General features: G+C 38.5%; 1 protein-coding gene and 1 long non-coding RNA gene across 3 annotated transcripts in view; one reads left to right on the forward strand and one right to left on the reverse strand.

Annotated features, from left to right (window-relative positions):
• Window positions 1-18,321, reverse strand: part of CPB1 (carboxypeptidase B1) — a 20,096-nt gene continuing 1,775 nt past the window's right edge. The window contains 14 exon segments of the mRNA XM_064457653.1: window positions 1-113; window positions 115-244; window positions 1,468-1,552; window positions 9,778-9,854; window positions 9,857-9,897; window positions 9,899-9,941; window positions 10,664-10,756; window positions 10,850-10,887; window positions 10,889-10,944; window positions 13,275-13,378; window positions 14,141-14,246; window positions 15,713-15,809; window positions 18,061-18,174; window positions 18,176-18,198. Coding sequence (XP_064313723.1) covers window positions 59-113; window positions 115-244; window positions 1,468-1,552; window positions 9,778-9,854; window positions 9,857-9,897; window positions 9,899-9,941; window positions 10,664-10,756; window positions 10,850-10,887; window positions 10,889-10,944; window positions 13,275-13,378; window positions 14,141-14,246; window positions 15,713-15,809; window positions 18,061-18,174; window positions 18,176-18,198 — 1,062 coding nt within the window. The 3' untranslated portion in view covers window positions 1-58.
• LOC135314381 (uncharacterized) overlaps window positions 15,765-18,321 on the forward strand; it is a 15,815-nt gene continuing 13,258 nt past the window's right edge. For both annotated transcript variants that reach the window (XR_010373883.1, XR_010373882.1), the window contains exon 1: window positions 15,765-17,845. This is a non-coding gene — a long non-coding RNA (uncharacterized LOC135314381). The remainder of the gene's footprint in view (window positions 17,846-18,321) is intronic.

Consider the following 18,321-nt stretch of genomic DNA (forward strand, 5'->3'; position numbering starts at 1 on the left):
AATAAAAAGGAAGGAATCTTTGAATAAAACCTTCTTTAACAGTTTTTAGAACTCGATTCTAATACAAGTGCGCAAGTACATAATTGGCAATATATTTAACAGCAAGTAGAGTCTTCACAGGTTGGCTTTATCTGAGATTCAGGGAGAACAAAACCATATCTACCAGTGTCTTGGAGCTTAAAAGTGAAAGAGTACTTGATGCCTTGGTTGTAAGCCCAGTTGTCAGAGCCCCCTGCAGCAGGATCTGTTGATAAAGAAATAAAATAAAGCTTAACTGGAAAAGTGTGGCTACACATTGAAATGTGATATACTTTGGAGTCAAGTCACGTAGCCAAAAATGCAGAAAGGACAGATAAAAAGGAATATTCAGTGAATTGGTTGATTTCTTCTGCTCATGGAAAAACTTTTGTGATTTTTGGCCGTTTGTGAGCTTTGTTCCAGCTGATGCATCCAAGCAAATGTAAACAAGTTAAACCGCTCCTTCCTTGTCAATATTGTGGTGAGACCATGGGGGGAAGAGAAGGGCACGCATGCATGGGGTTGTTTAGAAAAATTTGGTATCAGAAGCAAATACCCTCTCACTGGGTAGCTTTTTGGGTTCATACAGATCTGAAAGAACTGCAGATCTGGGATATCAGCTCCATCTTTTTTTCCTGGACAAATGGTGCCCTCCCTTTGCAGTACTTTGGTACAATGAAGGCAGTCTCTTTTGCTAAGGAAGGAGCTTCCAGAATTGCTAAGCATCACCAAAGCCTTTTTAAAGGAAAAATCTCCATAAATATTCTAAACATTGGGAGAAACTGTTTTTTAAATGTTGGTTTGTTTGGTTTTTTTTTAATTCTTTAAGGCAAGATAAATAGGGAAAAGAGATTAGTTTCCATATTAAAGGAAATTAAGAGAACTTAAGTATAGGAGATATTAAAGTTCTAGAAATCTAGATTTAGCAACCTCAGATTGGCTTTTGACACTGCAAAGGCCATATCCTGACAGCTGAGATCTCAAGAAGGGTAAAAGAATGGAACTGTAATTAGTACATTTCTCAGACTGTAATGCAAAGTAAAAGAAATAATTATCTGTGTTGCTAGAGTGGTTGAAGCCATTCTTTAGGATTCACATCATCTTTTCACTTTGACTTGGAGGTACCGGAAATGTAGAAAATCTCATTTTGAGATTTTTATGTTTAGATCTAGGCTGAGTATGATTTAGGAATTCACGCTATGCACATGGATTCCTAAACACTTTACCATATCACTTTACCTTCCAGGGGTCATGTACTCCGTGAGATCCTTAAGGACTATATCATCACATATTTTAGAAATTATGGATTCCATATGTACCTCTGAGTATATGCTTGCAAAGAGAGAAGGGGACTGCTTAGGGAGGGGAACAATAATTGCTAGAAAACTGCATTTGATAGTCCTAGTAGCACCTGATATGTATGGCAAGTATATGTAGGCCGGTACTTACAGATCATTTTAGCTCCTTGGCCGTATGTGTATTTGGTGTTTCACAAACTGCCCAGCTGTTTGGATGCAGCACGAGCAATGGAATTCTGTACGAAAAGAAGAATGATAAATGTGGATTTTCAGAAGCTGAGTGAATCTAAACAAATACATTGTTGAATAAACTGAAAAGCCATGCCTGAGAAGTTTTTATTTGAAAACTGTTGTTCACTTCTCGGAATGACTAGATGTCAGTAGCTGACAAGGCACATCTTGTCCTGTTGATGTGGAAAGAGTTTATCACTAAAGACCTCATCCTCCAAGCTTGAACGGAGTATAGTCCAGTCTGTGTGTTGCTCTATTTGTGTACAGCCTGCTGTGTAGTCTGGAATACGTTGGATAGGTAAGGGGACAATAGGTAACAGGATTTTCTATACTTAGAAGAAACTTGTAGAAGATTAAAACTAAATAAGGAATCTTATTTAGAGATAAGGGAATCTTAGAAAATAGTAATAACTTGGTACAGTCAATCGCGCCTTTCCTTCCCTTCTATTCATGCAGCTACAAATTCAGAGTAGAGTCAGCTTAGTCAGTGGAGTTCAACACTGATACAAGTAGAAGCAGATTAAGGTCTTATAAATATTAACAGCCAGAAAAAGGCATAAATTACCTTGGAACCATATGTAGTCTCATTAATTTCAATTCATTTCCTGTGCACAGAGGGACTCGTTCAACTCCCACTGATTTCAGTGAGGGTTGGATCAGGCCCATCAATAGTACTCTGAAGCTTTGTGTGTTTGCATTAAGGAAAATTACAGCCTTTTCTTTGGAACCTGTGGCTTTTCCAGTTCTTCATTATACAGCATGTTGGTAATAAAACATGAAAACTATTACTAACAGATGATAAATATGAACGATTTTTGAAAGCAGATGTTCAGTATAAGAATAAGCAATGGGTTGCCATATCTTTCTTTATAGCTTGCAGCTGAATGGCTTACTAGTCTAGGAATTTCCTCAAACCCCTTCTTTCTCTGTAGGTTATACTCTGGCTTACTTCCCAGTAGAAGAAATATTGTAAAATATTCTCTGTTCATCCCTATGCTTCAGTGTTCCTGTGAAATATTAAAAAAGGCATATTGGACAATGTGTTTAGAAAATCTTAGTTAAGTGAGTGTTCTCAGCTTCTACAAAACAGCATCAAAATATGTTTGCATTAGCACTTGCAGCCTACATTATTGCAGAATTGCAAGTGTTTCCCGATTCCCAAATGTTGGATTTTGAACATCCTGGAATTGTGGGAGTTTGCTGTAGGAATCTATGGTCATTTAGCACATTAAGAATATTTAAACCAGGCAGACCACAGAGTATTTGAAGCTTGTCCTTCCACCTTTAGCATTGACTGTACCTGACTGTGGGATTTAGTTTCTGGTTTCCCTATTGTCCAAACACAAGCAATTGTAGGAAGAATGTTATTGCTTTGCATTTCAGCGTCTAGGATTCAGAGCAATTGGGGTATCTGAGCTTTCTCCAGTGCTGGGTTTTTTTGTTTTGGTTGGGTTTTTTTAATCCCTTAACAAGCTGATTTTTCTAAAATCCGTAATAATTTTTAACACATGTTGAGGGAATTGTGCAGGTTGGATGCTACTATCTGCTAGTGATACCTTGTTTTCTTCAGTCATCTTTTGTTTATAATGTACACATTTAATCAGCAGCTGAGATTGAGTCAAATCTTCTTTCAATAGTAAATGAATTTTTAGATGTAAACTGAGTCTTCCTCTTTTCAAATACACACAAAGTGGAAATTAAATTTGTAAAGATAGTCTGATACTATGTATGGACCTGTTGGTAAGTAGTATTTGCTCTCTCGTTAGCAAATTGCATGGTAGGGACTATAGAACAGCAGAGCTGCTCTTTCGGAAGCATAGAGCATTCCTTTCACTCAGCTGCCAAATGATGGCTTTAAGTCATACCAGAACAGATACCAGAAAAAGTATGTCAGGAAATCTTTTTACCTGAGGGATTTTTTTATTGCCAGGAAGTTGTAAAAAGAGAGATTTGTAGAAAGAGCAGTTGAGATTTCCAGCAGCTAAGAGCCTGGAATCCAAATAAACAACTTCCTCAAGCTCTCCAGGCTGGAGATCCAGGTTTCTGGATCTGGAAGCAGCTCGTCTCTAAGTGAAAAACATGACTGAGCATTTATGACTTCATCATGAAATGACACTTTATCAAAAGTTTTGCTGTTTTTTTTTTTTTTACTTGAAATGACTCTCTACCATTTGCTTTCCTAATAAAGTTATAGTCCGAAACCTAAAGGTAAAAAAAAGAAATTTCAACTTTATAGGAACTAAAATCACCTTTTAAGAATAATAATATAATATAAAACAACAGGAAAAAATACAAATTAAGTAAATACTTGTGAATGTAAATACAAAATATAAGGAAAATTTTGTCTTTTTAAAAATAATACAATTACTCAAAACCATCTGTAACAGGGAAATAACATAGAGATTTATGCAGAGGTATATAAATAACACCCGACATTTTCCAAAAGGGAAAGTGATATTTAGCTTTTGAAAAGTGGTTTGGATTTTCAAGCATGTATGTTACGTGGAATACAGCTGCAAGGAGAAACGTTGCTGTCTTTTTGACCTTTGAGGATACTCTTTGCTGTTGAGTGATTTTTTAGGTCTCTTTGTACAACTGGCTTAACTGAATTGTTGTGGTTTGTTTGGAGTTTGTTTGGGGTTTTGTTTGTTTTTTTTATTTACTGTTAAGAATCCCTCTCTTGCATGGAAAATTTTGCTAAGAGTTATAGTAGCAGAGAAACAACTGGTGCCCTGAAGTCCTAGAAATAACTCCAAATTAATACCTTGTAACTGGGAGCAGAAATGGCTTTTCAGCTTCTGACTTGCAGCTGAACTCGCAGAGCTGGTCATTTCAGGAGAAGGTAGTATTCCCTGCATCGACCATCTGTATTTACCCAGCAATTACTACCATTTTGCTTGATCTTGTGTACAGAGTGCACGGGCCAGTGAAGCAGCAGAGTTGTGTTCTCAGTTGACATTATCTTACATAGTTGACAATCTTTAAACCTATTCTTTCAGTTATTAGCTTTTAATGAAAGATATGTTACTGGCCTCTCTTTCTCACCACATCTGGAGTTTTGAACTAACAAGATAAATGATCAGGCTAAGCATCTTCTGTGTGCTAATAGGTAATTTTTTTGGAAGCATGTCCCTCGTTTTATTCTTGTAGCAGCAGGCTAGATTTGTCAGCAAATTGTGGCTGTTTAGAAATGCTTTAGGGATGTTGATTTTGCAGCTGCTGCATGTGGACAACTCCCTTTGCCCTCACAGACCGACAGTGATCTGGAGAAACCTTTTCACTGATCAACTGGGCCTCTTGCTCTTGTCCCTCACTGGACTGCAAACTGATTTGCGAGGCTGAAGACTGTATTTTCACTTCACCTTGGTCTCATGTGCTACTTATGTGGCCCTCAACTTCCTTTGTAATAGAAGCCTGAAAATGTGGTATTTACAAAGTTAGCTTTAGCCAAATGAAGCTACATTTCTGAGGCTTCTTGTTTTGCCAATAAAAACAGACTCCCCTCAAAAGAGTCCATGATTGATGTGTGATTTAGTTCACTGTTCTGTTGTTGCTCATAGTTAAGCATCTCCCCTAAGAGTCCAGGGAATCCAGCCAAGTGGAGGACTTCATTATGATGCTTCTTTTTTTTCTTTGCAAGTCCATTTGTGGTGGTCTCACAGAGTGTTTAGGAAATCAGTCCTTGGTGAGGGGGTTTCCAGTGTGACTGAGGTAAGGTGAATGTGCCCTACACCTGTTGGAAACTCTCATCTTTGAGCCAGATTCATACTTGAGCTTCATCTGGAAGATTCTGCTACTAAAACATCATTTTCACAATTGTAAGACTGTCAGTACGGAGCAGTTCTGTTGCGCGACATCTGTTGTGGCAAACTACTGGAGGAGCTGTGAAACCAATTCCAAGTATTGCTTTTCAGCTGACTTTCCTGTTTGTTGTGCTTCCTTTACCAGTATTTACCTGTAACAAGTAGTACAATCACAGGAGTTGCAACAGCCCAGATGCAACAGCAGCAGCATAGGCTGCAACTCCTCATTGGATTGTCTGAGTCTCTTAGATGATAGGATTTTTGCTGTTCAAAAATTCTTACCCACAGATCTTAAACATGTATATCTTAAACACATTCAGGAATGAAGTCAGGAGTGAAGAGACTTTTTTTCCCAGACATCAGGTTAAATAATCAGACTGATATTCACGAAGTCATGCAATATATTTGAAATTCACTCTTGCAGGTTGCACAGATTCAGGCCATATCTCCACTTTCTACTATATTCTTTTTTAAGCACTCAAGAGGAAATGAAATACTAGACTAACCCAATATGGGAGGTGAATTTCAGTGAGTTTAAACAGTAACCAGTATGGCCAGTACACCTTCAAGCAATACAAACTGGAATCACGTGTCTAGAAAATTATCTTGGATTGTAATTTAATGTAATATTCTGTAGCCTGCCAAACTGTAATAATACACATACATTAATCTGACAATGTATATGAGCTGGCTGCAGACATGTATTTGGGGCTGAGTTTGTTGTTCCAACTGAGAAATGGAATCGAACCTGGAAAGGAAGGAAGGGCACAATATACGTTCCTTAGCTCTTTCAAATCATAGTTCAGAGCCAATTCAAATACAAACAAGAATTGATAAAGCTGGATTTGTCTGCTGAAAATGAGGAAAGCATACGGTGACCTAATAGGAAGTTAAGGCCAAAGTATGAACTGATTAAAAAATATAGGCTGAACTGTTTATGAAAAGTACGATTAAATACAGAGCTCTTTATTGCAAGAGGACAAAATTGTGTAGAGTAAAATAATGATTAAAACAATCTTTTTGGGGTGTGGAGAGATACTGGTCTTGCCAAGCACGTTTTTTAATTGTGAAAAGCTAATGCTTCTATTCTCTGTAGGAGATGGATTCAAGAGTGTATTCCGTGTGCAGGGGAACACTCCAGGGTATAGTAAATAAGTCAAGAGAGGATTATGAAGTAGGCAAAATGTGATTCACCAAAAATTAGTACATATTTCTTTGAGGGTGTCATCACAAGAATATTGTGTAACTTCTCAGAAATTCCTGACCTAGATTTTCCTGTCCTGGGTGTTTTTATTTTTGTTGTTCAAGTACTGTTTGGATAACAGTGAAAGTTCCATGCAAGACCCCAGGAGTGTGTGTGTGTGTAGGAGCAAAACAACAACCCTGAATAAAGGGAGAAAAGTTTTAGGAAAATCTTTGTGAGCTGTGGAGTTGAGATTCTCAGAGATCCTCTTGCATCTGAGGAGAAGAGTGGGAAGTTGTGGGAAGGAAGGGGCATATGTGACTTTCATCAAATTTTACACCCCAGGGCTGGCGGTGGTTGAGGGATAGTTCTAATCCCCGATTCAAAGTAACTTTGAGGTTGTTCTGATTTGCTATAGCAATACAGTGGAGCATAAAGGATGTCTGGGATTCTCTGAGTGTCCTGTTCTACCTGTGAAACCAAGACCAGAACAGTTTTATGCCTTCTGGTGATTTCTTGAGGCTGTGAACAGAAAAGGTCTTTTAAGCCACAAGGACACACTGTTCAGTATGTTTGCAGGAAAGGAAGGTACAAGCACTCTCTGTATCTTTCTCTTCTGCAGACTTAGTGTCTTCAATCTCAAGTTACTCAATTTTTGTGCCCTTCTGTATCTCTGGCACTGAAATGCAGCATAAGACCCATGCTAGTATGCTACCTTTAATTAAATACAATGCAACAAAATGTTGTTAATGATAAGCAGACATGTGAGGTTTTGTTTAAGTACATGTCCAGTTGCTCCCTGAAAGAGATAAGGAATTGCAACGCTGTTTCCTTTAATTTATTAGATCTGTCAGAGTAAAAATAACATCTAAGATAATGGTGCTATAAATTTTGCTTTTTCATTTGTAAAATGATTTATGATCCTTTTATTTGCCCAAACAATTTCTGTTAACAGTTGAGATTCTCATTCTTTAGCATTGCTCTAAATTCTAAATCTAGACAGAACTTTCAGACATGAAACACAACAATTGGAATACAAAATAATACCTCTTTTGGTAGCTGTCTCATTTCAAGCAAGTACAATTGTTGATTGAAAATCTCATATTTTCTTCAGTCAGAGCTTAAATGAATGTGTTTTAGTTATTTGAAGTAACCGGAGAAGCTGCACTTTCGAACCTGACCCAGAGCCTGTTGAAGTCAGTCATTCTATTTAATTCACTGACATTGGAGTGAATTAGGCCCTTTCTGTTTAATTATCCCAACTACAGGCAATGTTGATTGGGTGGTACTCTGATCTCATTCTCCAAAAGAAGGATTTTGGGCAAGAAGTCTTCCCTTGTTAAAATCAGATACTGCACAAGTTGAACACCTCTGGGATCCTGCTGTCTTTTTGTTGGGATCACCAATAAAGGAAATATTTTCCCTTAATTAAGACGTGAAAAACACTCATAAGGTCACCTTGTCATGGTGGTGAGATTTGTGATTGCTTTGTAGTGGAAAATAATGGAACTCCCTCTGGGATCAGTGTGCCCGATTTAAAATACAGGATAAAGTGATGTTGGAAAGACTAACTTACAAAGTGAATTAAATGGCTGAAGAGAAATATATAGCCTGTATTCCTGAGCTATCTCTTTTTTATGCTGAACAGTAACAGCAGAATTGCCCTCTGTGGCAGGAGAGTTTTTATTGATAAAAATTTTATTGAGGGGTGATTCATTAAATTTTACTGTGTGTTAGAATACAACATTGCTAATATAAAATATTAATCTAGTAAAAGAATTTGAAAACCTAGAAAAGCACATAGATTCTTCTGTTAAGCATTGTTTTAATAATGAGTTGTCAGTGTAAACTTTTCCCATTTAATACTGTGAGAAACATGTTGTACCTTTAGTTATGTTTCATCACAGTTGCTCCTGATTCAAAAAATTGGGCAGAATGTCATGCAAATTTTTAACACATGGGAACTTTGTGATCTTGACAACAAAGTACCTCCAAGGGTTTTGTGTTGGTTTATTACTTTAGACTGAACTGCAGTGTGTGAAATGTGAAGCTTTTGTAAAAATTGAAGACAAGAAATTACTACAGTTCCCTGGAATAATTACGATTAAAAGTTTCTGGAATATAAATTAAGAAAACAAAATCTTCATCTAAAATTCATCCTCTCTTTTAAGTTGTAAAAAATGTAACAAGAAACTTCACTGTTGGCCCCGGTTTTTATTTGTGCTTCAGAATCATGACATCGATTTGGAAGCAGTCATAAATCTGTCAAACCGGCACAGCAGAGCAAAACACAGTGTTGTTGCCTTGGACTTTTGGCAGCATCCAGGAAAGAGGAGGAATCAAGATTTGTTTGTTTTGTTTTGCTACGTTGTTTTCCCTGCCAACAGCTTCTAATTACTAATATGCCAGAGAACTGAAGTAATATCATTATTCATGAGTGTTGATTGTTGACCTTATAAAATGTTTACAACTTTTATACATATTTAATAGTTGTAATCCCTCTCTCTGTTTTTAAGGATAAAAAAAATATATTCCAGGCTCTTGTTATCTTACTTAGGTGGTGTTAGGGTATGGCCTTTCTCTAGGATGAATAAAAGAGGTGTTGTCCTTTAAAACACCACATTCATCCTCTCCTCTTCCAAATAAAAGATGTGTTTGAATCCAGCCCTGTTTAGAAAGGCCTCAGAAGTGAAACAGCTTACTTGTTTTGTATCTAACTGTTTTTAATTACACTTTAATTTTTGGCCTGAACCTGTACCAATAGGAGTTTCACCATTTTACCTCAGTGAGAAATAAGGGTCGGTAGGAAGTGGTAGACAGAGATCCTTGTCTGCTGTTGATGATACCAGTTATCAAGCTGTTAGCTTGACTTAGGGGGCATAATGTTTCTGAGTAATGTATTAAAGCTGCATACACAGCCACCTCTTGAGTCAGGCTGGAGCAGTGCTGCACAGTGCAGTGGATTTCTGTATAGCATGACTGGAAGGCAAACCTGACCTTGTGGCAAATTCATTGTGTATGAGGAAATTAAATAAGGCTCTTGAGTTTATCCTGTGCTTAAACTGTCTTGAAATCATCATGGTTTCCCTTGTTCTTGCTATGAAAGACTGAAGTATTTTCAAAAACCGGCAGTACAGATTCTTTCCAGATGCTAAAGAAACTGCTTGAAGTTAAATGGACTTAAATAGCAAGTGATGATTTTTACTTATTCTTTTCACCATGTCAAAATGACAAAAAGACTTACCAGTTCGTTGTAATTCAATGGTAATTTGTAAGTATACAGATAAGGAAACAGTAGCAGCTGGGAATAGGAGTGAATCTCAAGTATGCCTTGATTGTAGAAAGATGTTCACGAATAAAATCAGCCACAGTAAGTGGAATCACAAGGATTTTCTGAGGCCCCAAGAGCTGGGAAGAAAGGTGAATTTAATGAGTGTTCAATGAAGAAAGTTGGCTGTTAGGAGAGTCATGTTACACCACTTTTGTAGAAAAGCTTTGGAAAGCCTACTGACACACATGCCATATCAGGGGAGAGAATATTTTATTGCACCATTAAGGCACTGGGCAACATGACATAGCATCAAATAAATATGCACTGTACAGTGTGTATAGTTGGAAGAACATGAGTATTGATGTAATGCCCTACATTATGTAAGTGATTTGGGATATTGATTTGCTTCAGCACTTGACAGTCCTCTCCTTGCATATCTCCCCCATTTCTAGGATGCTTCCAGGGAACAGCCAAGTGGAAACCACTCAAAAGAGACCCCTCTCCACTGAGTGAAACCAACCAAAAGAGAACTTCTGTTCTGAGCTCATAGAAGTATGCATTTGTATATATACATATATGTGTGTGTATACGTGTGTGTAACTGTATATATGTCTTTATAAATGCACGTGCGTGTTTATTTTCACAGAAGTAGCCATACTGATGGCGCTAGTAACCAAAGTCTGATTCTTGCCCAAAACTGCCCCCAAAATTGAACACAAGCTACTCCACAATGCTATACTGGTGGTCTTCACTCAAGCTTAAGGTGGACCAACCATCAAGTAGGGAATATCCGTAATTAAACACCTTGGCTACTGCACCTCTCTATGATCACTTGCAGCTATTGTTAGGAGAGACTTACTGGATAAGCCAGCATTAAAATTCCTGTTGGGATCTGTACCAATGCAATGGCTACAAGCATTTTTAGAGTGTGTCTTTCTCCACATTGGGTCCTGAAATAGAATGGTGAAGCATAGATTAAAACTAAGAGAAAGTTTTAACAGTTGGCTTTTCCAGCAATACTCTTGAGAAAGAAGAATGTACTTATTTGTCCAAGTGTAAATGTAATTTTCAATATTAATAACAGTCCAAGCTGTTGAGAAGTGTGGTCATGACAGTATCTTTTCCAAAGGTCTCAACAGCCTACTTGGAGAAAAATAGAAAAAGCTGATGATGCCTTCATAGATCTGTATCTTCTGTGTGTAGTTAAAGGCCTGGGTCTAGATCAGGAACAAATTAATTCCTCCAGGTCACTCCACATTGTGAGATGGCAGGTCTGTGATATTACATATACTTAGAGGATTTACACTGACTCAAACCACACTGCTGTTAGAAAGCCATCTCATTCTGGTAGATAAATTATATAGTAAAGAAATGTTGATTTTGAATAGGATAATAAATCATTGGAAAGAGATTTCTATCTACTGAGCTTCTTGTTTAAAGACAGAGCAAAGTTCCTGTCCATATATTCTCCCTAAATCCTGTCACCTTAAAGGTTTGGGTTCAATTTATGTGAGAAGGAAAAATCATTATTCCCATTTTTTTATATCTGTTGTGCAGAGAAATTTCATCAATAAACAAAATTATAGAGAATATTTCCAAAGAATATCCTTACGCATTTCCAGTCATAATGCCGTGAATGCACATATTCACAGAGAGGCAGATTTTTCCCTGCGCTGTTCCGGACACACAATGAATAACAAACATAAGAACTCCTGCCATAAACCTGTATATCCTGATTGTTCATGGCCTGACACTTTGTATGCTCGTTCACAGATGCATATCAGTCTCAAGGGAGCATGCAATGAACATGGAAGCCTGCTCAAAGCGGCATGTTGCGCCCATGTTTCCTTTACTCTACACAGACGTAAAGGACAACACAGGGAGCAATGGAACGGAGAAAGGCATCTATTGTCCTGTAACTAGCAAGTGGGAAGGTTGGGTGTAGAATCTAGAAAAGCAGTTTCATATCACTAGAACTTAATTTTTCCTGTTTTGTTTTTTCCTGGTTTTTTTTTTTTTTTTTGAGACATGTATAACAAACCATCTTGGTCATGTTTTTCTCTAGTTTTTTTTTAATTTTATGTCTAGCAGCAATCCCAAGTGGACCGCTGATGACTCTCAGAGGACTGCACTTTTAAAGCACTTCTGCCTATCCACACTTGGATCCACTGAGCAGAGACATTGCTGGTGTCAGGTACACCCATGAATTAAGTGACCAGACAGCGAAATGACAGCTGTAGTGACGTGAATTGCTAAGAGAAAAATGGTAGCACATACTGTCTGCAGCCTTATTAGGAGACAATGAAATTACATTCCCATTGACTCCACTTAGATGTCACTTCCAATTTCCGCTGCTCCCTACACAGAACCTCATGGCTGTCTGATAAGACTGAGATCATACTTGCCACCAAGGCCTCTGCCAGCGTGGTTCACTCACGTACTTTGGCTTTCCTTTACTTGAGTTTTAAATCCCAGCTGCTGCTTCTGGGTTTGATTTTTTTATTTTTTAATTTTTCAAGCAGGAATTCATGCAAAATTTGAGGTTCAATCGGTGAGTTGCTCTGCTAAGTCGATTGATCTTTCCCCACTGAGGGGGAATATACCTCTTCTCTGTAGAGAAGACTCTGCAGCATTTGATAACTCCCACCTGCTTTAAAAGGAGGTGGTGAGAAGGATACGACAAAGAAGATAAAATTGTTTAATTAGAGGCCTAAAGTATCCCAGCCTGAAGTGAAGCTAATTTCATCAGTGCAGCTCTTTCCTGAATTATGGTTTCACATTTTAGAAACAATTCTTAAAGTGGCCACTTGAAGTGGCAGCTCAAAGGGAGGTATATGCATTTCCTTCTTCCTGAGTGGAGTTTTAGGGAGCTTCGTTTAGAGTGTTCCTCCTCTCTTGGGTACATTTCCTCAGTGCACCCTTTGCACCAAGTTTGCACTGCATTTCTACTCAGTGCAGGTAGGTTTCCACCCTCTCTGTTGCCTTACTGAGTAAAGCTGGTTGCAGGGCATACAGCACATGACACTGTAGGAAGGTGGCTGTTCTGCCGTGCATTCAGATGCCTTCTGATCTGTCCTTGAATTTTCTTATTCCTTACTCCTTATGACAATGTTCTTTGAACAGAACTATATTTATAGTATTATAAGACCTGTTTGCTTGTCTCTCACCTTTCTCTGACTATAGGTGCAAAAAGGAATTTACAGACTGCGTAAGTAATGCGTGTAGTTGTCAGTACCTCTTACACATGCTTTTAGGTAGTCTTAGGATGCTGAAAGGCTACTGGTCCAACCATTAATATCTGGTTTAAGTAGTTACTTCCTAACCATCTGAGGTGAGAGAAGGGATGTGCAGAAAGGTACTTAGAGGTAAAAAGGCAATCTGCGCTAGCCTCAGCTCATGCTGCTCACTTAAGATTTTCTTAAACATAGTTGCATTTTGTAAAATATTTTTTCATCATTAAGCTTACTGACTTCTTTCACACAACACTGGCAGAAAGCAGGGGAGATCCATTCTCTTCCAAGGAAACTACACTCCATAAAGATGGCCTTCTCATTTGTACCACTTTTTCTTATGTCTAGGAAAACAAAACCAACAAAAACCCCAGGTCTTGAACAAAATAATTTGTATGCAGAACAAGCCAGTCAGCTTGCTGGCCTAAAAAGTCAAACTTTATACAAATATAGTATTCCTGGATTAACTGGAAATCTATCAAGTGCTCTCAGCTTTAGCTGACCATGATATTCAAGCTAAAACTATAGACTCTTAATGATTTCATTTTTATTAATGTAGATAAGCTTCCCCCAATTATTTGATTATTCTGCACTGTTGATTTATTTCCTGTAGTGTCTCTAAGAGTTGATCTTGTTTGCTTGACTGATATATTATTGTAAATGTTTATGTAATTTTGGCAAGTAATCTTTATCCTTTCACCTTTAAGTCGTCATATCATATATGTTCATAAAGGTTATGCCAAAAAATTATATAAGATGAAGATACAAACAAATTTGTTTACTATTGCTAGAGACACTAACATTTCTAGATACTTTTAGAGTAAATGGGTTTACAAACAACAGATGGAGAAAACATAAAGGTATATGATCGTTCAAATAGCTCTTAGGAGTGTGGTTAAATTCATGTCTGAACTTGTAATAATTCATCATGCTTCTTTTTAAGAAAAATCTTAAAAGGTGAAAAATATCATAGTAGTATTGACCAAAATGTATTAAATTTTATGCAAAATGTATTTTACTATCTTAGCATCATTGGTGTTTTAATAGACATAATAAGCTTGTGGAGGTTAATAGAGGACAAGTCTGGTACAAAGAAATCAAAGCACTTACTTTGAGAAGGTACATTGGCCAGCCTTCCTACATTTCCCCAATTACACTGCAAGAGACAAGGTCTGGGTTCTGAGCAGCAATATCAGCAGTCCAAGCAGCTATCTGTTTTATAAGGAGGTTGAATTTACTGACGTCTCCATCTTCAGATCCAGAGTAACTAGTTCACAGACTTCAAGCCAGAGCAGTCCTTCTGAGCATCTAACTTGACCTAACATTTAATACAGTTTATAGATTTCTAAGAATTAATTCCTCCTTGTACTAGAGCTATATGTCTGAATTAAGATTTTCTAGTATGAATTTATCTAAACCCGCCATTGGGGTATGTCTGGTGGATTACAAAACTGTTTGAATGCTAACCCTATGTAGTTATGACCTTGTCAACTCTTAAACTCCCTTAACGAAAGAAAACGGTTTTTCTAAGCTAAGTAGATTGAATGCCTTACATCTTATACGCATTGTAATGTTTTTCAGTTTCATGGCTCTCGTCATCATTCTTGATTTACTGACAGAAGTTCTGGACGGGCATTTGTAGGAGCAATTCGCCAATGCCAGATACAAAAGAAAGAAAATCTCCTTCATTCCATTTATTATTTAAGGGAAGTCATAACAGCCTTTATTATCTTAATATTGAAACAGATTCCCTTTGTTACAGGTGCCCTCAGAAGCTCACCAAAAAGTTGTCACAGCCACACAAAAAAATCTATTTCATGCCCAAAGAGCTACCTATAAACTAAGAAAAAGACAGGAAACAGCAGACAGATCTAGACAAACTGGCAACAGAATACTAGAAATAATGGTTGACATTATGGATGTTTGTGGTTTTTTGCATGCCAATAACCTTTGCAGAGTCAGAGGAGCTTTTGTTCTTTAAATAGCCTTGTAAAAGGAAACTTTTTTTTTTTAGGAGAGTTCTGGTGGAAAAAAATTGATTAGGTCTGTATATCGTCTATAGATACTGCTTGGAGAGGAAATATGAATTTTCTTGTTTGAAAATGTAACAGGTGTGTAGTGGGCAACGATTGGCAAAAAAAAGAAAGATTTTTGCAAGGAAAGACATGAAAGGGAGATTGTCATTCTTTTAAGTATAAGAACTGTGATGCAATGGATGATAAGGATCCACTGCAAAGGTGTGAAGAGTGATATGGTCAAGAGTATGTGTCAGGAACAATAAGCATGGCTGTGAAAAAGGAGGGAGGACGGGAGAGCTTATGGTGGAAGGTGAAGAGTTAGAGTTGGGGGCAAGGAATGGAATAAAGTGTTTTAGCAGATGGGATGGGAGAAGGAGTAAAAAGGAAAGAGCAAACTAGTACTGAAGCTTAGTCATTGGATTTCTGCCAGTTTCTTTGCAGCACCGGGAGCAGAAGCAGAGGAAATTGTAGGGGGATGGGTTATACAGATTAACTCAGTAATGAGCAATAAAGGAGAAGGAGAGTTTGGAGAAGGAGTTATCATGTTAATGGATGGAACAGAAGAGGAAAAGGGAAGAAGGCTGGAAGCACATCAGAAGCCATTTTGACTACAGAGGCTAAGGTACCAAGCTAATAAAGTGCCAAACTTCTAGGCTTTACCATTTCCCAGTTGTACTTTTCATAGCTGTGCCTGGTGGCATGGGCCTTGCTGTCAAACTGGGCATCCAGTGCAGCCTGCAGGCTGTCAGTCAGAACTCTGCAATAAGGCACCATGAAAATTGTAAAGAGAAACATACAATTTGCTGGCAGGAAAGTAAGCACCAGGTAGACATTTCAGGGTCTTCCTGGAATTAAGGCTGCATGGATTGTGAAGGAAAATGTGGGGGGTTGATTTATGCATTTGAAAATAAGAGATATTAGGTTCAGGTTTCAACCTATTTCCTGACTCAGCTTTGCTGTGAGAATGATCAGGGAGCAATAGCTTCCTTCTAATTAGCACCTGCCTACTTACTCCCATACTAACAAACCTCCAGGGTGGCAATGGTTTGCCTTAAGAAGAATGGCAATGCTGAGACAGAGTGTGTGTAGAAAATGAGCTCTGGGCTGACCTCATGCTGCCAGATGGCCTCTGCCTCAATAGGAAAGGGGCTCTCTCTTGAACTTAAGGCACTGGAGGTCAGTTAGACTGCAGCAGTGTAACACTCCCATGCAGCAACCCAGAGGTGTTTACCTGATGAAATTCTGTGTTGAACCAAGCTTCCAAAGTTTAGGTGTGGTTTGACAGCTCTATTACAGGTAGTGTTATCCATCCTCCAAGCTACTTTACTGCATGTAAGCCGGGCTATTAAAGCAGAATACACAATGGCAAGAAAACCCCAGCGTCTTGTCTGGATTGGTTGGATCTCTCCTGTTCTTTCCCTGGGGCTCACACAAAGGCACAGCTCATGGTCTAGCATACTCTTGAGGACCTTTTGCTTATATTTCAACCTTGGCTATCAAAAAAATGAGGTCCTCTTGTTTTTCCAGTGCTTGTCTTAACATTCTTACAAATCTTACTCATCCAGGATATGTCCTTGATCATTTGTGACTGGGATAGAAGAGCAGGAGGCCAGTTTGTGGGGCACCACCAGCCTTCAGAACAAACAGTGCAAATGACTACACTGACATGATGTCATGGCACTGCAGCTGCACTTCAAAAGAATTTTAACAGCTTGGGTTGTCACAAGGACGCTCTGCTCAAGTTTGTCAGGGACGCCTTCCAGACATTATGGCCTTTGTTCAAAAAAAGATTCAAATCAAAAGATTTGTGCATGGACCTGAGGGAGTTCACGAATATCATAGGAAAAACTAACACGTGTGGAGTAACTTCTCCTTTGCCAAAGAGGAAATTCCACTGAAATTGGATTCCTGTGCTGTATGCGGGCTGTGGCATTATTGAAAGTTATTTCTTCTAGAATGTTTCTAGACTTTGTTCCTCTAGCGTCGTCCAAATCAGACATGGTTAACATGAGGCCAGTAAGTTTAGGGATGGATTGTCCTTGTATTTAGCAGATCATAGAAGTTATGTTTAATGAGAACTGTGTGGTGTCCAATCAAGGATTTTGGTCTGGTGGCAACAACAATGGGGCTGAGAGACAAAAACTCTCCACTCAGCCAAATGAAGTCATGAGAATTTGATCAAGTTAACACTGACTTTCAGTGTCTGAGTACATGATGTTGACAGAATGGCCATAACACATTGAAGCTGCCTGATAATCAAGCCAGGGCTGATCCAATTTACAAAGCTCAGGTGGAGCTAAAGGAGCAATGAAGACAGGCAGCCGCGCTCCACTCCAGCCCCAAGTCAACTTCTCATCCTCGATTAATGCTTGCATGGTGACTGGAAGGTATGAAGCATAAGCAGTTGCCTGGTCCTGCTCTTTTTTTCCCTTACCCTCCCATTAGTGCTACTCACTACAATGCTTCTGTTCTCAGGGATGTGTAATGTGGCAGTGTGGTCTGTTCCTTCCACTTATGCTGCAGTTGTATTTGGTCATGAAAACTCAGGGATTTTTTTCTTCTGGGTAATATACTTATGAAATATTTCAGCCAATTAAGAGATCTCTCTTTGGAGAAGTCCTTGCCATGGATCTGCCATCTGACTTGCGTAACCCCAAGGCCATGTTGGGAATCTCTTCTCCCCACTCCGTTAGCCCTTCACCCAGCAACTGTCACCAGCTGTGTTTTTTGCCCCTCTAGGTACTCCAGCCCTGTGCACTGCAGTGAGCTTTTACCTCAGGGAAATTCCTGGTAGTAAGTCTTTGCTTCTTGTCTCTTACCTCTTACAACATTTCACTTCACTCCTTTAATGCAGAGCAGCTACAGTCCATTTAAATTGCCATAGGAAAGCTGAACCCAGTAGAGGCATCCACAGAAGGGATGAAGTTTGTGACAGGAAAATCAGTTGACCAATATGAAAAGATAAAACACTTTTTCCCCATTATTGAATCTTCTTCTATTCAAAATACAGTAGTGAGAGCAAACTTACCTATACTCCCCTTTCTTTCAAAAGATCTTCAACCTCAAAAGATTTGTCAACTTCAACTCGGAAATGAATTTGCATTTTTGGCCTTACCAGTGTGAGAGTCTGGCTGCCAAAAGTCAAACTGAAGGAAGGCCAAACGAATACATAAACAAATAAATACGTACATATGGCTGTGATTCTTAGGTGGGTGTATGTGTGATGGTGATGTTGATTGTGATTAATATACTGAATTTCATTCCTATTC

The sequence above is a fragment of the Phalacrocorax carbo genome, chromosome 7, assembly GCF_963921805.1.
Source record: "Phalacrocorax carbo chromosome 7, bPhaCar2.1, whole genome shotgun sequence".
NCBI classification, from domain to species: domain Eukaryota; kingdom Metazoa; phylum Chordata; class Aves; order Suliformes; family Phalacrocoracidae; genus Phalacrocorax; species Phalacrocorax carbo.